This window comes from Arachis duranensis, chromosome 1 (assembly GCF_000817695.3).
Source record: "Arachis duranensis cultivar V14167 chromosome 1, aradu.V14167.gnm2.J7QH, whole genome shotgun sequence".
NCBI classification, from domain to species: Eukaryota; Viridiplantae; Streptophyta; class Magnoliopsida; order Fabales; family Fabaceae; genus Arachis; species Arachis duranensis.
In genome coordinates, this window is record NC_029772.3 from 68,239,697 (window position 1) to 68,256,874 (window position 17,178).

Below are 17,178 nucleotides of genomic sequence, written 5' to 3' on the forward strand. Positions count from 1 at the left end.
TTTATCTAATCTAATAGATAAAAGATGTGTTTGGGTTAGTGTTTCGAGTTAAATAACACACGTTGAATCTTTTTAAACTTTCCAACTTTTTGTTTGGCTATAAAACTATTTTCTCTCTCTCTCTCTAATTCTTATTTACCTCAAGTAACAAATTGTAAATTTTGAGTTTAATAAATTTTTTATTAACTTTATCTTTTATTCACACATAGAAGATGAGACACAATAAACAACAATACAATATAATATCAATATAATTTTCTCTCTAACAATATATAAGGCACTAGAAAGAGGAATAACAATACAAATAATATATATTTCTACTCTAATAACTCTCTAATGGAGAGGAAGTGAAGATTCTCACGCTAAACACTTATGAACTTCACTTGAATTATACATCATGCATGAGTTTCTATTTATAGATAAATAATTATAACTAATTTTAATATTTAAGATACTTAATTGCTAAGATATTTTTTATGATCGATGATAAAAAATATAAAATTTTACATATTTTTATATGTAAAGACTTAGATTTAGTTGTGATATTTTATTCAATTTAATTATGTTCAAAATCTTTCTATTCAAACCAATAACTTTAATTTGACCATGCATCTCCTAACTTCTTGATTTTTATATTCATTCTTAAATTTATTTTTTCCAAATTTGATTTGTAAAACTTAATATAACTTCTATAATTTTCTAACAACTTAATTAATTTTTGTATTTTTTATGAAATTTCTGTCATTCACACTATTAGTTATCTTCTTGAATAAATAACTTTATTATTCATAAATATTTTAGTAATTTCTAAAACTTTTATTGGTAATTAATAAGTTTAGTTTAATTTCTAATGTAGTCAACTGCTTCCAAATTTTTGGTAAAAAAAAAAATTCTATACTAAAGTATTAGGTTTTTAAACCCTGAAATTAAAGTTTCATAAGCACAAACTAAAATAGGTATAGGTCCGTTATGATCGCCCATTTTGTTTCGTCTCTGTTAGATACTATTCCTTTTACCAAAACTACCGAAAATTGGAACCTCTTCCAAAAATAAAAATTACACAAATGAACTGCTACTAAAATACTAAAATTTAGAATTTAGATTCTCTAAATTCTAAATTTTATTTTAAATTTTAAAAAATTAATTGTAATCTCTTATTAGTTATTTTATAAGTAAGACAAAAAATATATATATAAAAATATTTAAAAATAAAAAATTAGATTATATTTTTTCAAGTTAAAATCTAAAATTTAAAAAATTTAAATTTGATATTTAGAATTTTAGGTAGTGTTTGTTTTTTTTAGAATAAAAAAACAGAAAAAAAAGGTAGTATTTGCTTCAGGATATTTAGATTAACTCCTAGGAGTAATCACTTGGAAATAATATGTTCTTGTAGTTATTTTCCGTTTTGAAAAGTTAATTTTATTTATTAGTTTTTTGCAGAAATTAAATTACAATGATTTAATTAATGAAATTTTAGTTTTGCCATAAAAGTTGAGAAATGAGAATAAATTATGCATAAAACATAGAAATAAAAACTATTGTATAAAAGTGTCAATACGTCCTTCTATATTCAATTTTTAATTAAAAAGTAATTAACTAATAATAATTAATAAGAATAAAATCCGTTAAAGGCATTTAACAATTACAAATATATTCCTATAAATATTTGTTATGAACCAAACATGTTTCAATTTTTTTTTTGGGAACATAACAATTCCAAAGTATTTTTTAATGACAAACAGACTAGATTCTTACAACATTTAAAATTAATATTCCCAAGCATAATGTTTATGGGAATATAAGTCTTGAAAATATATTTTCTAAACTTGAAACAAATGAGTTGATAACTAATTAGAATGGTCAAAAATAATTAATTGTTTGACATCATTAATGAGTGATGCTATATCTTGACTTATTACCTCTTGTTTGAAATAAATGCCGTTTGTGTTTTTTTAGGTGATTTCTTTCAAATTCATGATAAATTTATGGGTAAGTTACCCTTTCATATGTCATCTCAATCATTGATCAAGAAAAGTTTTTAAAGGTTCATTAATTGATGTACTGTAAAAGTCAAAATTCATAATGAAATATATAGCATGAATATACTACATTGTAATGTATGAGTAGTTGTTATATATTAATACTGTATAAAGGAGAAAATTTACAATTAAAATTTTTACACTCTAAATTAATTTTTTAACACAAAATCCTTCTTTTGTTCCTCAAACTCTTCTTTTGTTCCTGAAGTTCAACATGCATTTCTAAGAAAAAGAAGACACACAGCCATTAGTCACCCAATCCTCATTTTTTGGCCTTCGTTTTATACTCTCCAACATGTTATTCAACCCCAGGACCTAGGCACAGAACCACTGACCCAACCCTCTTCGTTTTCTATTCTTCACTTCAACCACAAGTTCATTCTGTTATCTATGGTTGCGGGAGCCATCACTGGAACTTGTTTCCATCGGCTGGACTCCGGCGTCGACTTAGGTGACGCCGAAGGATATCCTCTGTGTGCTTGCATGTTGTGAATTTTGTGTACCTAGTAGGTTTACATCTGATCGCGAACAAGCTGTTGCAGGTGGAAGGGGTTTACCATCCCCATTTCTCAGCCGGTTACGAATCACGTGCGGGTGCTTAATTAAGATTGTCTCCCTCAATAAGTTCAGTTCTTTACTCATTGGATTTCAAGCTTTGGTTGTCATCAAGGTATCTTCGTTTCAATTTTTTTAATAATGGAGGTTAGTTTAATTTTAATTTTAATGGAAGTATCTGTCTTTTAAACATTGCTCTGTTTATGGTGTTGGGTTTAGGTTCTGGAATTAGGATTTTAATTCACATTTGCCAGTTGTATATTGTGGCTAGGTTTGGGCATTAAAATTAAAACGTTATACTGGACTCTTAAACAGTTGGCTTAGGTTAAGAGCCTTGGTTCCGATGAGTGTAGTTTTTTTTTTAAGGAGTTTAAGTTAGCTTTATGCAGTTGCTGCCATTGGTTCTGTTTATTCGTATTTTGGTTCACAAACTTGGATTTTGGCAGGGGTTAAATTATGTCCATAAACGAGGATGCTGTGAAGAATGATTCTGATAATAATTTGGGTGATGATTTTGATTATCAACCGAATGCAGAAGATGATGCTAAAGATGACGATGTGGATTCGCTGGATTCTACTAGCAAGAGTGAAAAAGTTTGTGGTGTAAAAAGAATAGCGGATTTAATGGTGGAGGATATTTGGAACCTGGAGTTTAGGACAGAGGATGAGGCTTGCCAATTTTATAACGCTTATTCTTGTTGGCATGGATTTGTAATGAGGAAGGACGACGTGGTTAGGGATAATCAAGGTAGAATCATTAGCAGGCAACTTGTTTGCAACAAAAAGGGGTGGAGGAATGTGAGGTATCTTGATCTGGATGATAGATCAAGGGAGGCATGGTCACTAACGCGAACCAAGTGTCCAGCTCGCCTTAGGGTAAAGCTTGACTATGGCTGCGGTATATGGAAGGTATCATATTTTGTGGAATCTCACAACCACGATCTGACGCCACCCCCAATTTGCGCATCTGGTTCCGGCTAATCGTCGTCTCAGTGTCACTGATAAAGTCCAAGTGGAAAATCTTCATAATTTTGGTGTCAAGACCTGCCATATTATGGGGTATATTGCGTTCCAGAAGGGTGGATATCGTCATGTTGGCTTCACACGCAAAGATTTGTACAACCACATTGATCGTTATCGTCGGTCGAAAGTTAAAAATGGGGATGCCAATGCAGCAATAAACTATTTGATTGGCAAGTCAAACAACGATCCACTGTTCTTTGGAAAGTTTACGTTCACTAGTGACGAAAGGCTCGAGCATATTTTTTGGGCAGATGGGCAGTCAATTATCGACTATCACTGCTTTGGAGATATTGTTGCCTTTGATTCAACCTACATGAAGAATAAATACAACAAGCCTTTGGTCATTTTCTCCAGATGCAATCATCACGGGCAGACTGTATATTCGGCTCCGCCTACTATCCGACAAAACCACAGAGACGTATAAGTGGTTGTTGGAAACTTTTGTTGAAGCGATGGGTGGAAAAAGTCCTAAAGCAGTAATAACTGACGGAGACCTTGCCATGCAAGATGCAATCAAGAATGTTCTTTCTGATGCGACCCATCGATTATGCGGATGGCATCTGCAGAGAAATGCATGTGAAAATATAGAATCCTAATTTCCTGCGCGATTTTAAGTGTCTTATATACGACAACAACGACCAGAGAGAATTTGATCGGAGATGGGCAGCCATTTTGGATAAGCACAACCTTGTTAGGAGTACCTGGATGAAAAAGACGTACGAAACTCGTGCGATGTGGTCCCATTGTTTCCTACGGGATAAGTTTTTCGGTCACATAAGGACGACATCACAGTGCGAAGGTATAAATTCTCTCATCAGATTTTATGTTAATCGCAAGAACACCCTTATTAATTTCATGCATAACCTGGATAGGGCCTTAAAGGAGTATAGAAACAACGAATTAATAGCTGACTTTAAGTCTCAGTTCTCAGAGCCAGTGATGATTACCTCGTTGGAGGTATATGAAAAATCTGCATCATGTTATTTCACGCGAAACATTTTCAAGGAAATTTGTAATGAGATTCAGAGGGCAGGGGCTTTGAATATCAAGGTACTAAGCACAACTTTGGACAAGGTCGAGTTCAGTGTGACTGCTCTCGGAGACCCGGCCAAAGATCGACGGGTGGAAGTCGATAGAGGTAAGAATATGTTCTGGTGCTCGTGCAAGCTGTTTAAATCACGTGGTATTCCGTGTAGTCATGTATTCTGTGCCATGAAGTTCGAAAACATACTTGAGTTTCCAGAGTCGTTGATCTACAAAAGGTGGACAAAGAATGCAAAGAACGAATTTATTAGCACAGAAATGCCTGTGAATGATGACGTCGAAAGGGTCTTAAAGTTTCAAGTTGGTGCATTGGCATCGAATTGCAACAAGCCGTGTGATATTGCTTGTAAGGATATTGCAGATTTTGATGAAGTCCAGTCTGAAATTGTCAATTTAGTTATCCGCCTGCAGTCACGCAAACAAGGCAAGTCAACTCCTAATGTTAACGTGAAAGGCATCAACGATCCCTTTGTTGTCAAAAGCAAAGGAGCCCCTTCCAAGAGGTCTTCTTGGAGGAAGAAGAGAGCATGCTCTAATTGCCATAAATACGGTCATTACTACAAGCGCTGTCCAGATCTGATGCAGCATAGTGTGGAAGGTAACCATCGCGATCGATCAGACGGCAATGCATCAGCCAAGGACTCAGGTTTTAGTCCAGAAAGGTTTGCTAATTGTTCGAGGTCAATCTCAGCTAAGTTCGAACACCACTCAGGACCTAAGACTAAGGTACGATTTGTTTATTCTAATTAGGCTCCTGCTGTGAATATCTTTTTCGGTGTGTGTCCCTTTAAAAACCATTAAACTATGTGAATGTTCCTCTGTTTGCATAGCCTTTTAAAAAGGGTGGAACAAGGAAGTTTACGATGACGGGTATGAAGAACCGGAAGGGTAAAGACAACAGTTTTGATGAGGTAATTTTTTTGAATCTAAACCTCTAATTTCTGTGTCATGATCTGGGTAAATTAATGAAGATCTCGTTCTTCTTGTTTAAAAAAATTTATAAAACAGCGGAGCCTCCATGAAAGCAGTGAATCCATTGAATCGCGTCCACGAATGGTTTTTTCAATAAAAATCTCTACTCGTTAACACAGGTGTGATGCGTAAAACTCCTCTTAACCACTTTGCGATGAATGACCATTATGGTTTTATGCATGATTATGGTTTCTGATTGGGGATTATGATGTCATCAGCAGGTGAAGGAGTCACAGCAGGACAAGAGACATTCATTCATGAACTATGAATACGTTAATGATGTCATTGATGATAAATGTGACACATGACATGTACAGATCGATGTCCGAGATCCGTTACCATCGTCACTGCCTTGTGGCAACAAACAAGGATCATACATGGCATTTTTCGCGTCGATGCATAGGACACTTTGACCATATGAAGGAATTAGTCTTCTGAATTTAGTGCAATGCAAGTATAATTGGTTCTAAAAGCATGATATATCCTGATTTACTGACCGCAATGTATTTGTCATTGCTTGGTATTGAAAAGTTTTAACTTGTAGTTATTTACGTTAACTGTGAATATGTCCATTAGGATGATAATTATGTTCAGTAATATGTATGTGATTTGCTTACATTGCTGTATTCTCGTTGCAGTTAATTGTGGTTGACTTTTGGGTAACGAGTTGCTACCATTGTGATTATGCAATTCAGTTGATCAATTAGAGTTGTGTAAATTGATTTTTTTTCCTACTTAGTCCATTATGATGACAATCATGTTGAATAATATGCATGTGTTTTGCTTACATTACTGTATTTTAGTTGTTGTATTTTCCTTTCTTAGTGCATTTGATTTACCAACCAAATTATTATATTGAATGGGTTGTAGTCTCCAAGGTTGAATTATTCATAGATGGTTGTAAATCTCTTTTGTTACGTTGAGGTTGTGAATCTATTTTGTTATTATGGATTTCCTATATCATTGGAAATTTTATTTAAGGGGAAATGGCACACTGTATATGAAAGCAGTTTGAAATATATATATGTGTCATGAATCTATTATATATGAAGCAGAAAATCATAAACACAAACACATTTTTATTCGCGCATATCATAGTTTCGATGATTAGGTTCAATAACCTATTGAAGTTGTTAGAATCTTACATACTAACAGAATTTAACATTAGGAATAATAAATGTTTGAAACACTGCGGACATTTCCTTTAAGTTGAACAATAGCGAATCTTTCTATGTTATCAGCTATTTGACTACAGCATGACTTTGATAGGCAGGGTTTTGCTTCCTGGGATTGAGAGCTTGAATATTTCCAAAATGTAGTCATCTGGCATCCGTAACATTGTTGACTATTATGACCTGATATTAAAAATTAATTAACAATGACTGTAAGAAAAGTATATGTGAATTCCGTTCAAGAAAGTAAAGACTGCAACATTATAATTACTTGAGAATGTGTTAGAATAATTACCAGTGAGACATTCTGTGTTAATAAATATTAAGCTACTAGCAGTATAACAAAATCTATTTCTATTTTTTAATTTGTAACAAAGGACATGGACAACCGTTAACTTCGATATCATTGGAACTACCAACCAAAAATAAAATAAAAGGAAAAGGAAGCATGAAAGAAGATATCAATGTTTGGCTGAATGAAGGTTGGCACAGAATTGATGAGTTGCTAAGACTAAAGCATGAATATTTTGTGGTTTCTAAGCGTAGCAGTTAATCCAAATTCAAATTCATGGTGATTCATTCGAGTACCTCAAAGATTGATTATTCAAGTTTGAGAAATTTTCGTAACGATCACCACCATCTGAATCGGAAAATCATTTTCCACACAACAGTGATCGTCATGGAAACTTCTCAAACTCAAATAATCAAGCACGGATTCACCCTAATGGATCACAACGAATTTAAACTAGGATTTACCGTAACACGTACATACCACAAAATACTCAGACTTTAATCTCTGTAACTTGAGAACTCTCTACCAAACCTTCATTCAACCAAACACTAACCTCTTCTTTCTTACTCTCTTTTCCTTTTATATCATTTACGGTTGGTAGTTCCAACGAATTTGAATTTAATTATATGCTCCACCAAACAAGTTAATGAACAAAATTAATACAGCACAATGTAAATTAACTGCTGCTTAAGCTTACCTATGTTCCAGTATCGGTCTTCATAGATTCTTCGTGCGTCACCAAAGGTTATTAACCATCATTGTCACTATTGTTCTCTATGCTAAGTCATCCGTATTTGTTTTATCGAGTAGCCCCTGGCCTAATCTTTGATCCCAATACCATCATGATTGCATAAACATCCGATTAAGAAAACTCAGCACGACAACTATACACAATAGATGAATAAAAAAGATCAATTAATTCAGTAAACCTAAAAAAAAGGATCCACGAAACTGCTACTTACCCTTTAGCCTTTGGGTTTTAGGTTTTTCATCAATTTCCTTTCCCAGTGGACACAACCTACTCCGTGGTGTTTCCAATGTTTCATACATTTGAATCTAATTTCAAATTGATTAAAAAAAATACCAAATGAGAAACACACAGATCCTAATACCTTATAATGTACAAAGTCAAACATGTTAATCCAAGGGGAGATGAATGAGTTCTTACGATGAAGATATGCACTTGAACGCCCGAAAGGTACTCACCATCACGAACATGATAGGGCTGAGGAGATAGGATGATGATATTAAAGTATGCGGTGGCCTACTACGTTTATGATTATGGATCACCCCTCATGCATGTAATTGAGAATGTGTTAGAATAATTTCCAAAATGACATTCTGCGTTAATTAATATTAAGCAACTACTAGTAAAACAAAATCAGTTGCTAGTTCGTGCTTTGTAATGCAGGTCATAAACAACCTTGAAATTTGATATCATTGGAACTACCAACCGGAGATAAAATAAATGGAAAATCGAGCATGAAAGAGGATATCAGTGTTTGGTTAAATGAAGGTTGGCACAGAATTAATTAGTTACTAGGATTAAATCATGGATATTTTGTGGTTTTTAAGAGTACAAGTTAATCCAAATACAAATCTATGGTGATTCAATCTAGTATCTCATCGATCGATTTTTTTAGTTTGAGAAATTTTTTGTAACGATCGCAACCGTGTGAATCGGAAAATCATTTCCCACACGGCAGTGATCGTAATGGAAATTCGACAAACTAGAATAATTGACCTCTGAGTCACATTAATGGATCACACACGAATTTTAACTTAGGATTGACCTTAACACGTACATACCACAAAAATACTCAGACTTTAGTCCCTGTAACTTGAGAACTCTATACCAAACATTCATTTAACCAAACACTAACCTCTTCATTCTTACTCTCCTTTGTGTTTATTTCATTTTCGCTTGGTAATTCCAACGAATTCAAATTTCATAGTATAAAACAGATCCCCTTTTATTAGGTTTGCGTCAGAAAAAATTTTAACAGCTTATTTTCTAACGGCATAGACAAAGCTAAATACAAAATTACGTACCGATTCATCTGTAGTGGACGGAAGGAAAACGGGTCCGGGCATTGTATAATAGCTGGATCTTAAGCTTACATGTGTTCCAGTATGGGTATACCGAGACTTCATACTTCCTTCATGCAGCAGCAAAGGTTATTAACCATCATCTTCACTATTGTTCGCATGTACCTCATCCGTTAGTGTTTCTGGGTATAATTAGGTGGCCTGAAAAATGACCTAAAAATCAACCTGGTTGCACAAACAACGACGCCAAAAATAACATATACAGAAATTTAGTATTCATTGAAGCAAAGAAATCAAATATTCACATACCCGAAAATAAAGAGATCCACTAAACTGCTACCAATCCTGTTTTCTTTGGGTATTAGGTTTTTCATCAATTTTCTTTTGCACTGGACACAACCTTCTCCGTGTTGTTTACAACGTTTCAACCCCTGTCCATCTGATTTCAAAGTGATTAAAAAATCAATCAAATGAGAAACACACAGATCCTTATAACTTATAACGTACAAAGTCAAACATGTTAATCGAAGAGGAAACGAAGAAGTTATTACGATGAAGATATAGTGTTGAACGCCTTAAAGGTAGAAGCCACCACAAACATGATATGGCTGAGGTGATAGGATGATGATATCAAAGTATGCGGTTACCTACTTTGTTTACGATTCTGGATCACCCTCTGATTACATCTGCTTAAGGACCATGAGAAATAAAAAAAAAGTACACACTCCACGCTGGACCTGGAACCTAGCTGAGATCTAAGCCCAACTACAATAAATTACCCAGTCTTGACTCATTAAAAGAAACTACGGTTGGGCTATTTTACTCATAGAATGGGCCGGATTAATTTTTTAATATTCTGTTCATGTACCAAAAAGAAACATTTTTCATTAAACCAAGTTCAACAAAAAAAAAAATAACTGGTGACATATGGCTTCCTTCAAACATTACCGGTGTGTTCATATTTCTCGAGTCACTTTTTTTCCTTTAACATTTTAAGGTCCAATAAAACCAATTTTAAAAAAATCCCCCTTTAAATGGTCAATTTAATACCCACCATATTAAGAGAGTTTCATTTACAAAAACACGAGGTTTTGTTGTCTCCCTCACCGATTGGGCCAGTTTTTTTTAAAGTTTTTGTAAAGGACAACAAAGTAATAAATTCATTCTGGCATTACTTCAGAAAAAAATTAAGGCAACTCTGCCATTTGTACTTGGAAAACTAATTTTTGTCCAATCAAGTTAAAATGGTAAAGTCAATAAAAAACCAAGCAGAAACCTATAATATTTGCGAATGCGATTCTGTTTTAGTTAACACCCAAATTTGTTTTCAACTTAATAACACCCAAAAAAAGTCAATATAATTGTTCAACAAGCAAGAAACATATAATCTACGGGAAAAGTCTTAGCATGATATATGGACAAAGATGTCAAAAACAGGGGCATTACGCCTTCAGTTACTCATCCTTATGCATCCTATCTGCATCGAACCTGGATGATCGTCACTGGCTCAGTTGATATCACCTCGAAGACCCCCACATCACCTGACTTGAAGTTACACAATGAAGCAAAGTTCTCCCATCCTCCAGAAATAACGCCGAAGCTACCATCCATTTTTCCACTGTACCTTGTATATGTAGCTTCGACCTGTATGTGACCCTGTGTAAGGATGATAGGGTGCTCTAACCAGTGAAGTGACTGAGATGAGGGACGTTCGGCTGATTATATCACAAGAAATTTCAGTTAGTATTAGCTAATTTAATGCTTTCTTCAGTAAAATAATATTTCAACCAAAATGTTGCGATAAGTTCACGCTTACCAACAATCGCAACGACATCATGCGAGTAGTTAGATCCATCACAAAAAAGGCCACTTGCTTTTGACTTTTGCGGCAACCGCTCTAGCATTGGCTGAAGGAGGAATGTTGATACACTTTGCAATTTCATAATTACCAACTCTTACATATGGTGGTTCTTCTGGATCACGGAGTTGGTATGCATTCTCAATGCCACCAAAATCAAAAATCTGGACTTGGAAATTGGAGTTTCCTTTGTGTGTGAAATATAGCATGGAGTCCAGATTAATTTTGTACATCTGGTAGAACTCCTCCCAGCCACGAGTCAATGCAATTTTGCCACTTTGGAGTTGCGTCCAAAAGCACCGACAGGGGTTATTCCTTCCGTTAGGCACAACCAGGTCCAAGTAGGGGGTACGGTTTGATAGCTCATCGGGAGTTATAGGTAATGACTGTTACACGTAGGTCAAGTTCTGTCAAAACATCGATGGCATTGCAAAAACTTTAAAATTAAAAGGTGTGTAGTCAAGGGATGTTAATTACCAGTTTGAACATTGATGGCCTTATTACTGGCTTCAAAAACCTCAACTTGTAGTTCTGTGTGGTACCGTGATCCAACGCTTGCACTCTCTTACCCTTGTCCTTCGAAGACGTCATCTATGGCAAGTGTCACACAGAGATCAAGTTGAAAAAGGAACAAAATCAGAGTTCATTTAAAAAAACTCATACTGTTGAATCTTTTGATTTAAAATCAACCCACATGCATATTTTTGGAATTGGAAACAAAGTGGATCAATTTTTCCACAAACAGTGCAACTATATTTTGTTGAAATGGGTTACTATCGTGAACTATTGAATCTTTAACAGAACAATCTTACTCAAACCTAAATGCATAAAATCTTTTTCAAACGAACAAATGAGAAACCCAAATCAGTCACCCATTCATTTAAAAAAGGTTAACTGGCTTATTTTGATTTTACAACGATTACATTTTTATTACATTGACACTACATGCAGATGATGATTAACAACCGATCACTATCAGGAGAAGAGTTAGGATAGAGTTTTATCTTGGTTGACATTTTCTCGGAGACGAAGCTGTTGGAGTCGATACCTTCAGCAGCAAATTGTGTGTTAGGTTAGGGTTACTATGAGGAGTGTTTTGTGAAGGAAGATGGAAAGTGAATAGTGAAGGATACTTATGTTACACGCTTGTGAATGAAAAAAAAGGTAAAATATGAGGCATTAAAACGCAGCGTTTAACCAAATAATTTAAATTTTAATTTAGCTATTAAAACCTTGCGTTTTTTGATAATCTCCAACAAATATTTCGTTCTATCCCAATAACACTTCGTAAATCCCTCTCCATCAATTCCTGTTGTTAACGAAAAACTAAATAAATTTTAATTTGCCTTCCAAAAAAAAGAAATCTTAGGAAAATGAAATTATTAATTGTTTGCTTACAACCCAATTAATGTTAGCAAAGTTGTTGAAACACATTTTATGACTTAAATAAAAGAATTAATTTAATTAATTGGTTTATACGTAACTACTACTATTTCCCTTCAAAATTAAATTCTTCAACATTTGTTACTAGTGAAATTAATGCTAGATTAAAATATAACCGGTTGAAACTCGAAACAAACGTTTTAAATTTTTTAAATTTAATTTCAATTTTTTAAATAATTTGATTACTGGGTATCTTTTTTCTTTTTTTTTTAATGCCTGTGACTACTTATTTTGATAACTATTAGTGTTTAAATTTAAATTCTTCAATGAAAATTATTAACCTACATAAAACTAAAAACATCTTTCATGTTTGAGGCAAAATTAACTTGGTAAATTAAAATGTTGAAATCATTTGATTACTTGCTATCTTGATAACTAATAGTAATTAACAAATAAACTAGTTTGCAATTCAATTCAAATTAAAAAATAAATTAGTTATAACATTTTCTTTAACAAGAATGTGCATTAGCAAGGGATAACAATTTTGAAAACATTTTCTGATTCAATTAAAGGGGATCTCTACACATTTATAAACGACACATTTCCAAAACATTTTGATAATCAATCAATTAAAGGATATTTTACGTTTTCCAAACATTAGGATAACACAGAGTTGGCTAATAATAAGTACCCTCTACCACTGCTTCGACATTTGGATTAATTTCACATTAAAAGGTTTAATAAATTCTCAACTAACATAGTAACATAGCAAAAAAACTCAAAAAAAAAAAGTTACACTCATTAATCAACTATTCTTCGTTTGAACACTTCCTTGGCATCTCCCTCCCTTCAACCACAGCCATCTTCAAAGTAATTAAACAAGAATGGAACCTGGATTCCGGTTAGCATCTTCTTCAATTTTTACTACCTCCTTTGATAGCAGCCGTATCTGTAAAGAATAAAATCGACCATATTTAAATAACTGCATGCAGAGAACAAGTAAAGATAGAGTCACGAAATGTTTAGCTACTCCCTTCTTTTAGGTTTCGCTCCCCTATTTTTTATTTGTTGTTGTTTATTCATGTTGTTTATGTATGTTAATGCATTAAGGAACATACAACAATCGTACAACCAGTTTTATGTCTTCGGGCTCTTTGCAATAGATGTACGTATATCCACAATTTTTCCTTCTTTCGTTGTTATGCTTCTGTTAAAAAACATTTGGAAAACTAACTTGCCATAGTTTTATCTTGTTCTGCCACAGGATGATATTGAACTCCCACCTAATATCATGAATCTATTCAAGTGGTACAGTACCACTGATCTTTATTTAATAGACATTCAAGATAAGTGCCTCCACATCACGCCCAAGAGAGACGGTGAGAGGTTCTGGATTAAGGGAGCTGATTTAGGGAGGATATGACGCATGTATAGACGATCTTCTTTGCTGAGTGTGGAGCTTAGGTACGTTGGCTGGGGAGTATTATACATGATCGTCAGGGACATTAACCGGAAAGATGAACCTCAGTGTGTCGTTGATGAACTGTATGCGTCGAAGGTGTTTCCTGAACAAATTATACAATGCTTAGCTTCGGTGTGCGGTGCTTACTTCAACAAAGAAGCCCAACTTAGAGTCTACCACACTGAGATGTTCCTTAGGAATCACCGACGGAGCCAACAACAGCATCATTTGGATACTCAGCAGTCAGGGTTAGCAACATATAACCACTATTTTCTGGTCTAATTTCTCACGTTTTCATGTTTAATGCCTAAATTTTTTTAACTCAACTACAGGGTTGATGATTGGATTTTTGACGGTTTAGAATTTCACTAATGAAATCTCATTGCAAGTATAGTTCCTAAACCAAACAATAATCTTTTCATACAAAAAGTTGTTTGTCACTAAAACAAACCCCTAAATTTATAAACCAAAGTATTGAAACCTTGGGTCGTTCTCCCTAGGAATTACAATAGAGTGTCTTGTTATTGGTTGTGAGTTATTTTGGGGTTTTGATATGAAGCATGAAAAGTAAATGGCAATGAAAATAAACTAACAACTATAAAAGGCTCTTGGCAAGGTATGAAAATTAGAAGTCCTATCCTAGTTATCCTTCTCAATTGTGATAAGAATTGTTCATTGCTACCAAAATCCAACAAAGCATTTCATCAAACACTTGGAAGGCACAAAAGGAAAACATAGTAAATCAACAACAAGAATAGAATCTAACAACAATTATTGCAAAGAATTAACAACAACAATCAAGGAAATCACAATTATCATGAATTACCTCAATTTGCATTATTAAAAGAAAACAAAGGAACAACAATCTATCCAAAACAAACTGAAGAATTACAATTATTAAAGCACATAACTAGAGAGAGGAAGAGGAGAAGATTAAGAATTGGTAAATGAAAAGTGAATCAAAGCATGAATTAAACCTAGATCTAAGAAGAGAGATTAACCTAAACCTAATCCTAATCCTAGAGAGAAGTGAGAGCTTCTCTCTCTAAAACTAACTCTAAACTAAACTATTACTACTTGTAACTAACATCTCATGTCTTCCCCTTAAACCTTCATCCTTTTTTCCTTTCTCCTAGCAATTGGCGCCAAAAATGGGTTCAGAAACCCTCTCAAATCGCCAGGCACGTGTTGCATTAATGAAGTCATGTGCGGTCATTGACGCGTGCGCGCACGGTACGCGTGCGCGTCCCTGGTCGATTCTGTAATGTGCGCGCGAGCACCTTGTGCGCGTGCGCGTGCTTGGCCGAGATCAATTCTTTTGTCTTTTGTGCTTCTCTCCATTTGCATGCTTCCTTCCTTGCTCCTTTGATCCATGCCTAGCCTATTTCAATCCTGGAATCACTAGCAAACACATCAAGGCATCTTATGGAATCAAGGAGAAATTAGAATTCATCAAAATAGGGCTTAAAAAGCATGTTTTTACACTTAAGCACAAATATGGGAGAGATAACAAAAACCATGCTAATTCATAGGCTAAATGTGCCAATAGGTTATCAAAACACTCTAAATTCAATACAAGATAAACCCTAAAAATGGGGTTTATCAACCTCCCCACACTTAGATCTTAGCATGTCCTCATGCTAGAATAAGAAGGAACTAAGGGGTATGACATTTATCAAATACATCTAAACTATATGAGTCCTATCTAAATGCAACTAGTAAATGCAAATGCTTAGTTCAAACAAATCAATTCCCAAGAGAACATGTGAAAGCACAATAGTTAGGGCAATAGGAGTTAAGTCCAAACCACAATTGCATTGAATCATCAAGAAGAGTTCAAACTTGCAAGAATATAGATAATATGGGTGAATACATGTAATTGAACTTTTGAACCCTCACCGGATGTGTATCCGCTCTATTCACTCAAGTGTTTAAGGGTTAATTCACTCAATTCTCTTCTATTCAAGCTTTTCCAAAATTTGATTTTCTTCTAACAATCAACACTTATTCAATGCATGCATACATCCATCATGAGGTCTTTCATTTAGGTTGTAATGGGGTTAGGGTCAAGGTAGGATCATTTATGGTTAAGTGGACTAAGATTTGAATCTTTGATTAGCATAAACTTCCCCACCTAACTATATAATAACCTATACAAGTTCAAACTATTCTAACTACCCATTCTTTACTTTTTCTTACATACTTATGCATTCTATTCCTTAATTCATAACACTTATGCATTGATTCCTTTTTATTGACGTTCACCTTGGGGCATTTTGTCCCCTTTTTATTATTTTTCTTCTTTTCTTTCTTTCTTTCTCTTTTTTTTCTTTTTTTTCTTTTGTTTTTCTCATTTTTTTCTTTTTCTTTTCAACTATACATAAAAGCATCAATGCATAAGGTCTTATACATTTGATCAATACATGAATATGTTCCCAATTCTAAAATATGAAAGTGTACTATCCCTTTTTTTTTATCCCATCCAATGTTCCCAAGCCTCACCAACTTTGAATAATAAACACTCTCACTAGCCTAGGCTAATCAAAAATCCAAACAAGGACTTTCATTGATTTTCCGCCTTGGGCTTGTAATGTGCTAAAATGAGAATAAGTTGGTTAAGCATAGGTTCAAAATTAGCTAACAAATGAGAGTAAAATGTTGGCTATTTGGGTAAGTAGGCTAATGAAATAATGGCCTCAATCATATAAATGCATAAATACAAGAAATAAATGGACATATAGAATCAAGCAAATCAAGGATCACAATCATAGAAAGAGAACAATTTCACACAAGAATGGAAAATAGGTGGTTATAAAATGTAACCACATCAATAGGCTCAAAACTCACAAGCTTGTGTTCTTAGTTCCATACATGCTTCACAAAGTATGAATTCAAGCAAGCTTCACCAAAAGTTTTCTTTCAATCAATTGGGTTAATGCCCTATAGTTAAATTTCTTGGAAAATCTCAATATTTGACTAAGCATTGTTGTGATTGAAAAATTCAAAAATTTTCTTAGTTCACCCTTTTCTTTTCCGCTTAAAACCAATTTCTTATGCCAAAAAGGGTAACTAAGTGCAATTCAAAGTATGATTTCTAATCACAACCACAAACTAAAAAAAGAAAGATATGCAAAAATGTATAAAGAAAAAATCCAACTAAAAGTATGGAATCTATCATCTAAAACATCTAAAAATATCCATAAGCATCAAAATATCTAAAATCCAAAATACCAAAATAAGCAGTAAAAGTATCCAAAGTAAACTAAAAATGCATCAAAAAATATATACAAAAGATATGCAAAAATAAGGTAACTAGTAGAGTAGCC

At 33.9% G+C, this 17,178-nt stretch overlaps 4 protein-coding genes across 4 annotated transcripts in view; 3 read left to right on the plus strand and 1 right to left on the minus strand.

Moving 5' to 3' along the window:
* LOC107494353 (uncharacterized) overlaps window positions 1–2,684 on the minus strand; it is a 5,440-nt gene extending 2,756 nt beyond the window's left edge. The window contains exon 1 of the mRNA XM_052263107.1: window positions 2,546–2,684. Within this exon, the coding sequence (XP_052119067.1) occupies window positions 2,546–2,684 (139 nt within the window). The remainder of the gene's footprint in view (window positions 1–2,545) is intronic.
* Window positions 2,685–3,053: 369 nt separating this feature from the next.
* LOC107494310 (protein FAR1-RELATED SEQUENCE 5-like) lies at window positions 3,054–3,578 on the plus strand. The gene has a single exon (XM_016115371.1). The coding sequence runs from the start codon at window positions 3,054–3,056 to the stop codon at window positions 3,576–3,578; it is 525 nt and encodes a 174-aa protein (XP_015970857.1).
* A 73-nt stretch (window positions 3,579–3,651) lies between these two features.
* On the plus strand, window positions 3,652–4,044 carry LOC107494318 (protein FAR1-RELATED SEQUENCE 5-like). Its single transcript, XM_016115380.1, has one exon. The coding sequence runs from the start codon at window positions 3,652–3,654 to the stop codon at window positions 4,042–4,044; it is 393 nt and encodes a 130-aa protein (XP_015970866.1).
* A 28-nt stretch (window positions 4,045–4,072) lies between these two features.
* On the plus strand, window positions 4,073–6,343 carry LOC107494326 (protein FAR1-RELATED SEQUENCE 9-like). Its single transcript, XM_016115388.1, has 4 exons — window positions 4,073–4,141; window positions 4,236–5,390; window positions 5,495–5,575; window positions 6,275–6,343. Exons 1-4 carry the CDS (start codon window positions 4,073–4,075, stop codon window positions 6,341–6,343), a joined length of 1,374 nt encoding a protein of 457 aa, XP_015970874.1.
* Window positions 6,344–17,178: the final 10,835 nt, after the last annotated feature.

Excerpts from the sequence above, each read along its gene's own strand:
- LOC107494326 (XM_016115388.1), top strand. The coding sequence starts at position 4,073 with ATGGGTGGAAAAAGTCCTAAAGCAGTAATAACTGACGGAGACCTTGCC. Across the intron at positions 5,391-5,494 it reads ACTCAGGACCTAAGACTAAG|CCTTTTAAAAAGGGTGGAAC; the intron begins GTACGATTTGTT and ends CTGTTTGCATAG. Across the intron at positions 5,576-6,274 it reads AAGACAACAGTTTTGATGAG|TTAATTGTGGTTGACTTTTG; the intron begins GTAATTTTTTTG and ends TTCTCGTTGCAG.
- LOC107494310 (XM_016115371.1), top strand. The coding sequence starts at position 3,054 with ATGTCCATAAACGAGGATGCTGTGAAGAATGATTCTGATAATAATTTG.
- LOC107494318 (XM_016115380.1), top strand. The coding sequence starts at position 3,652 with ATGGGGTATATTGCGTTCCAGAAGGGTGGATATCGTCATGTTGGCTTC.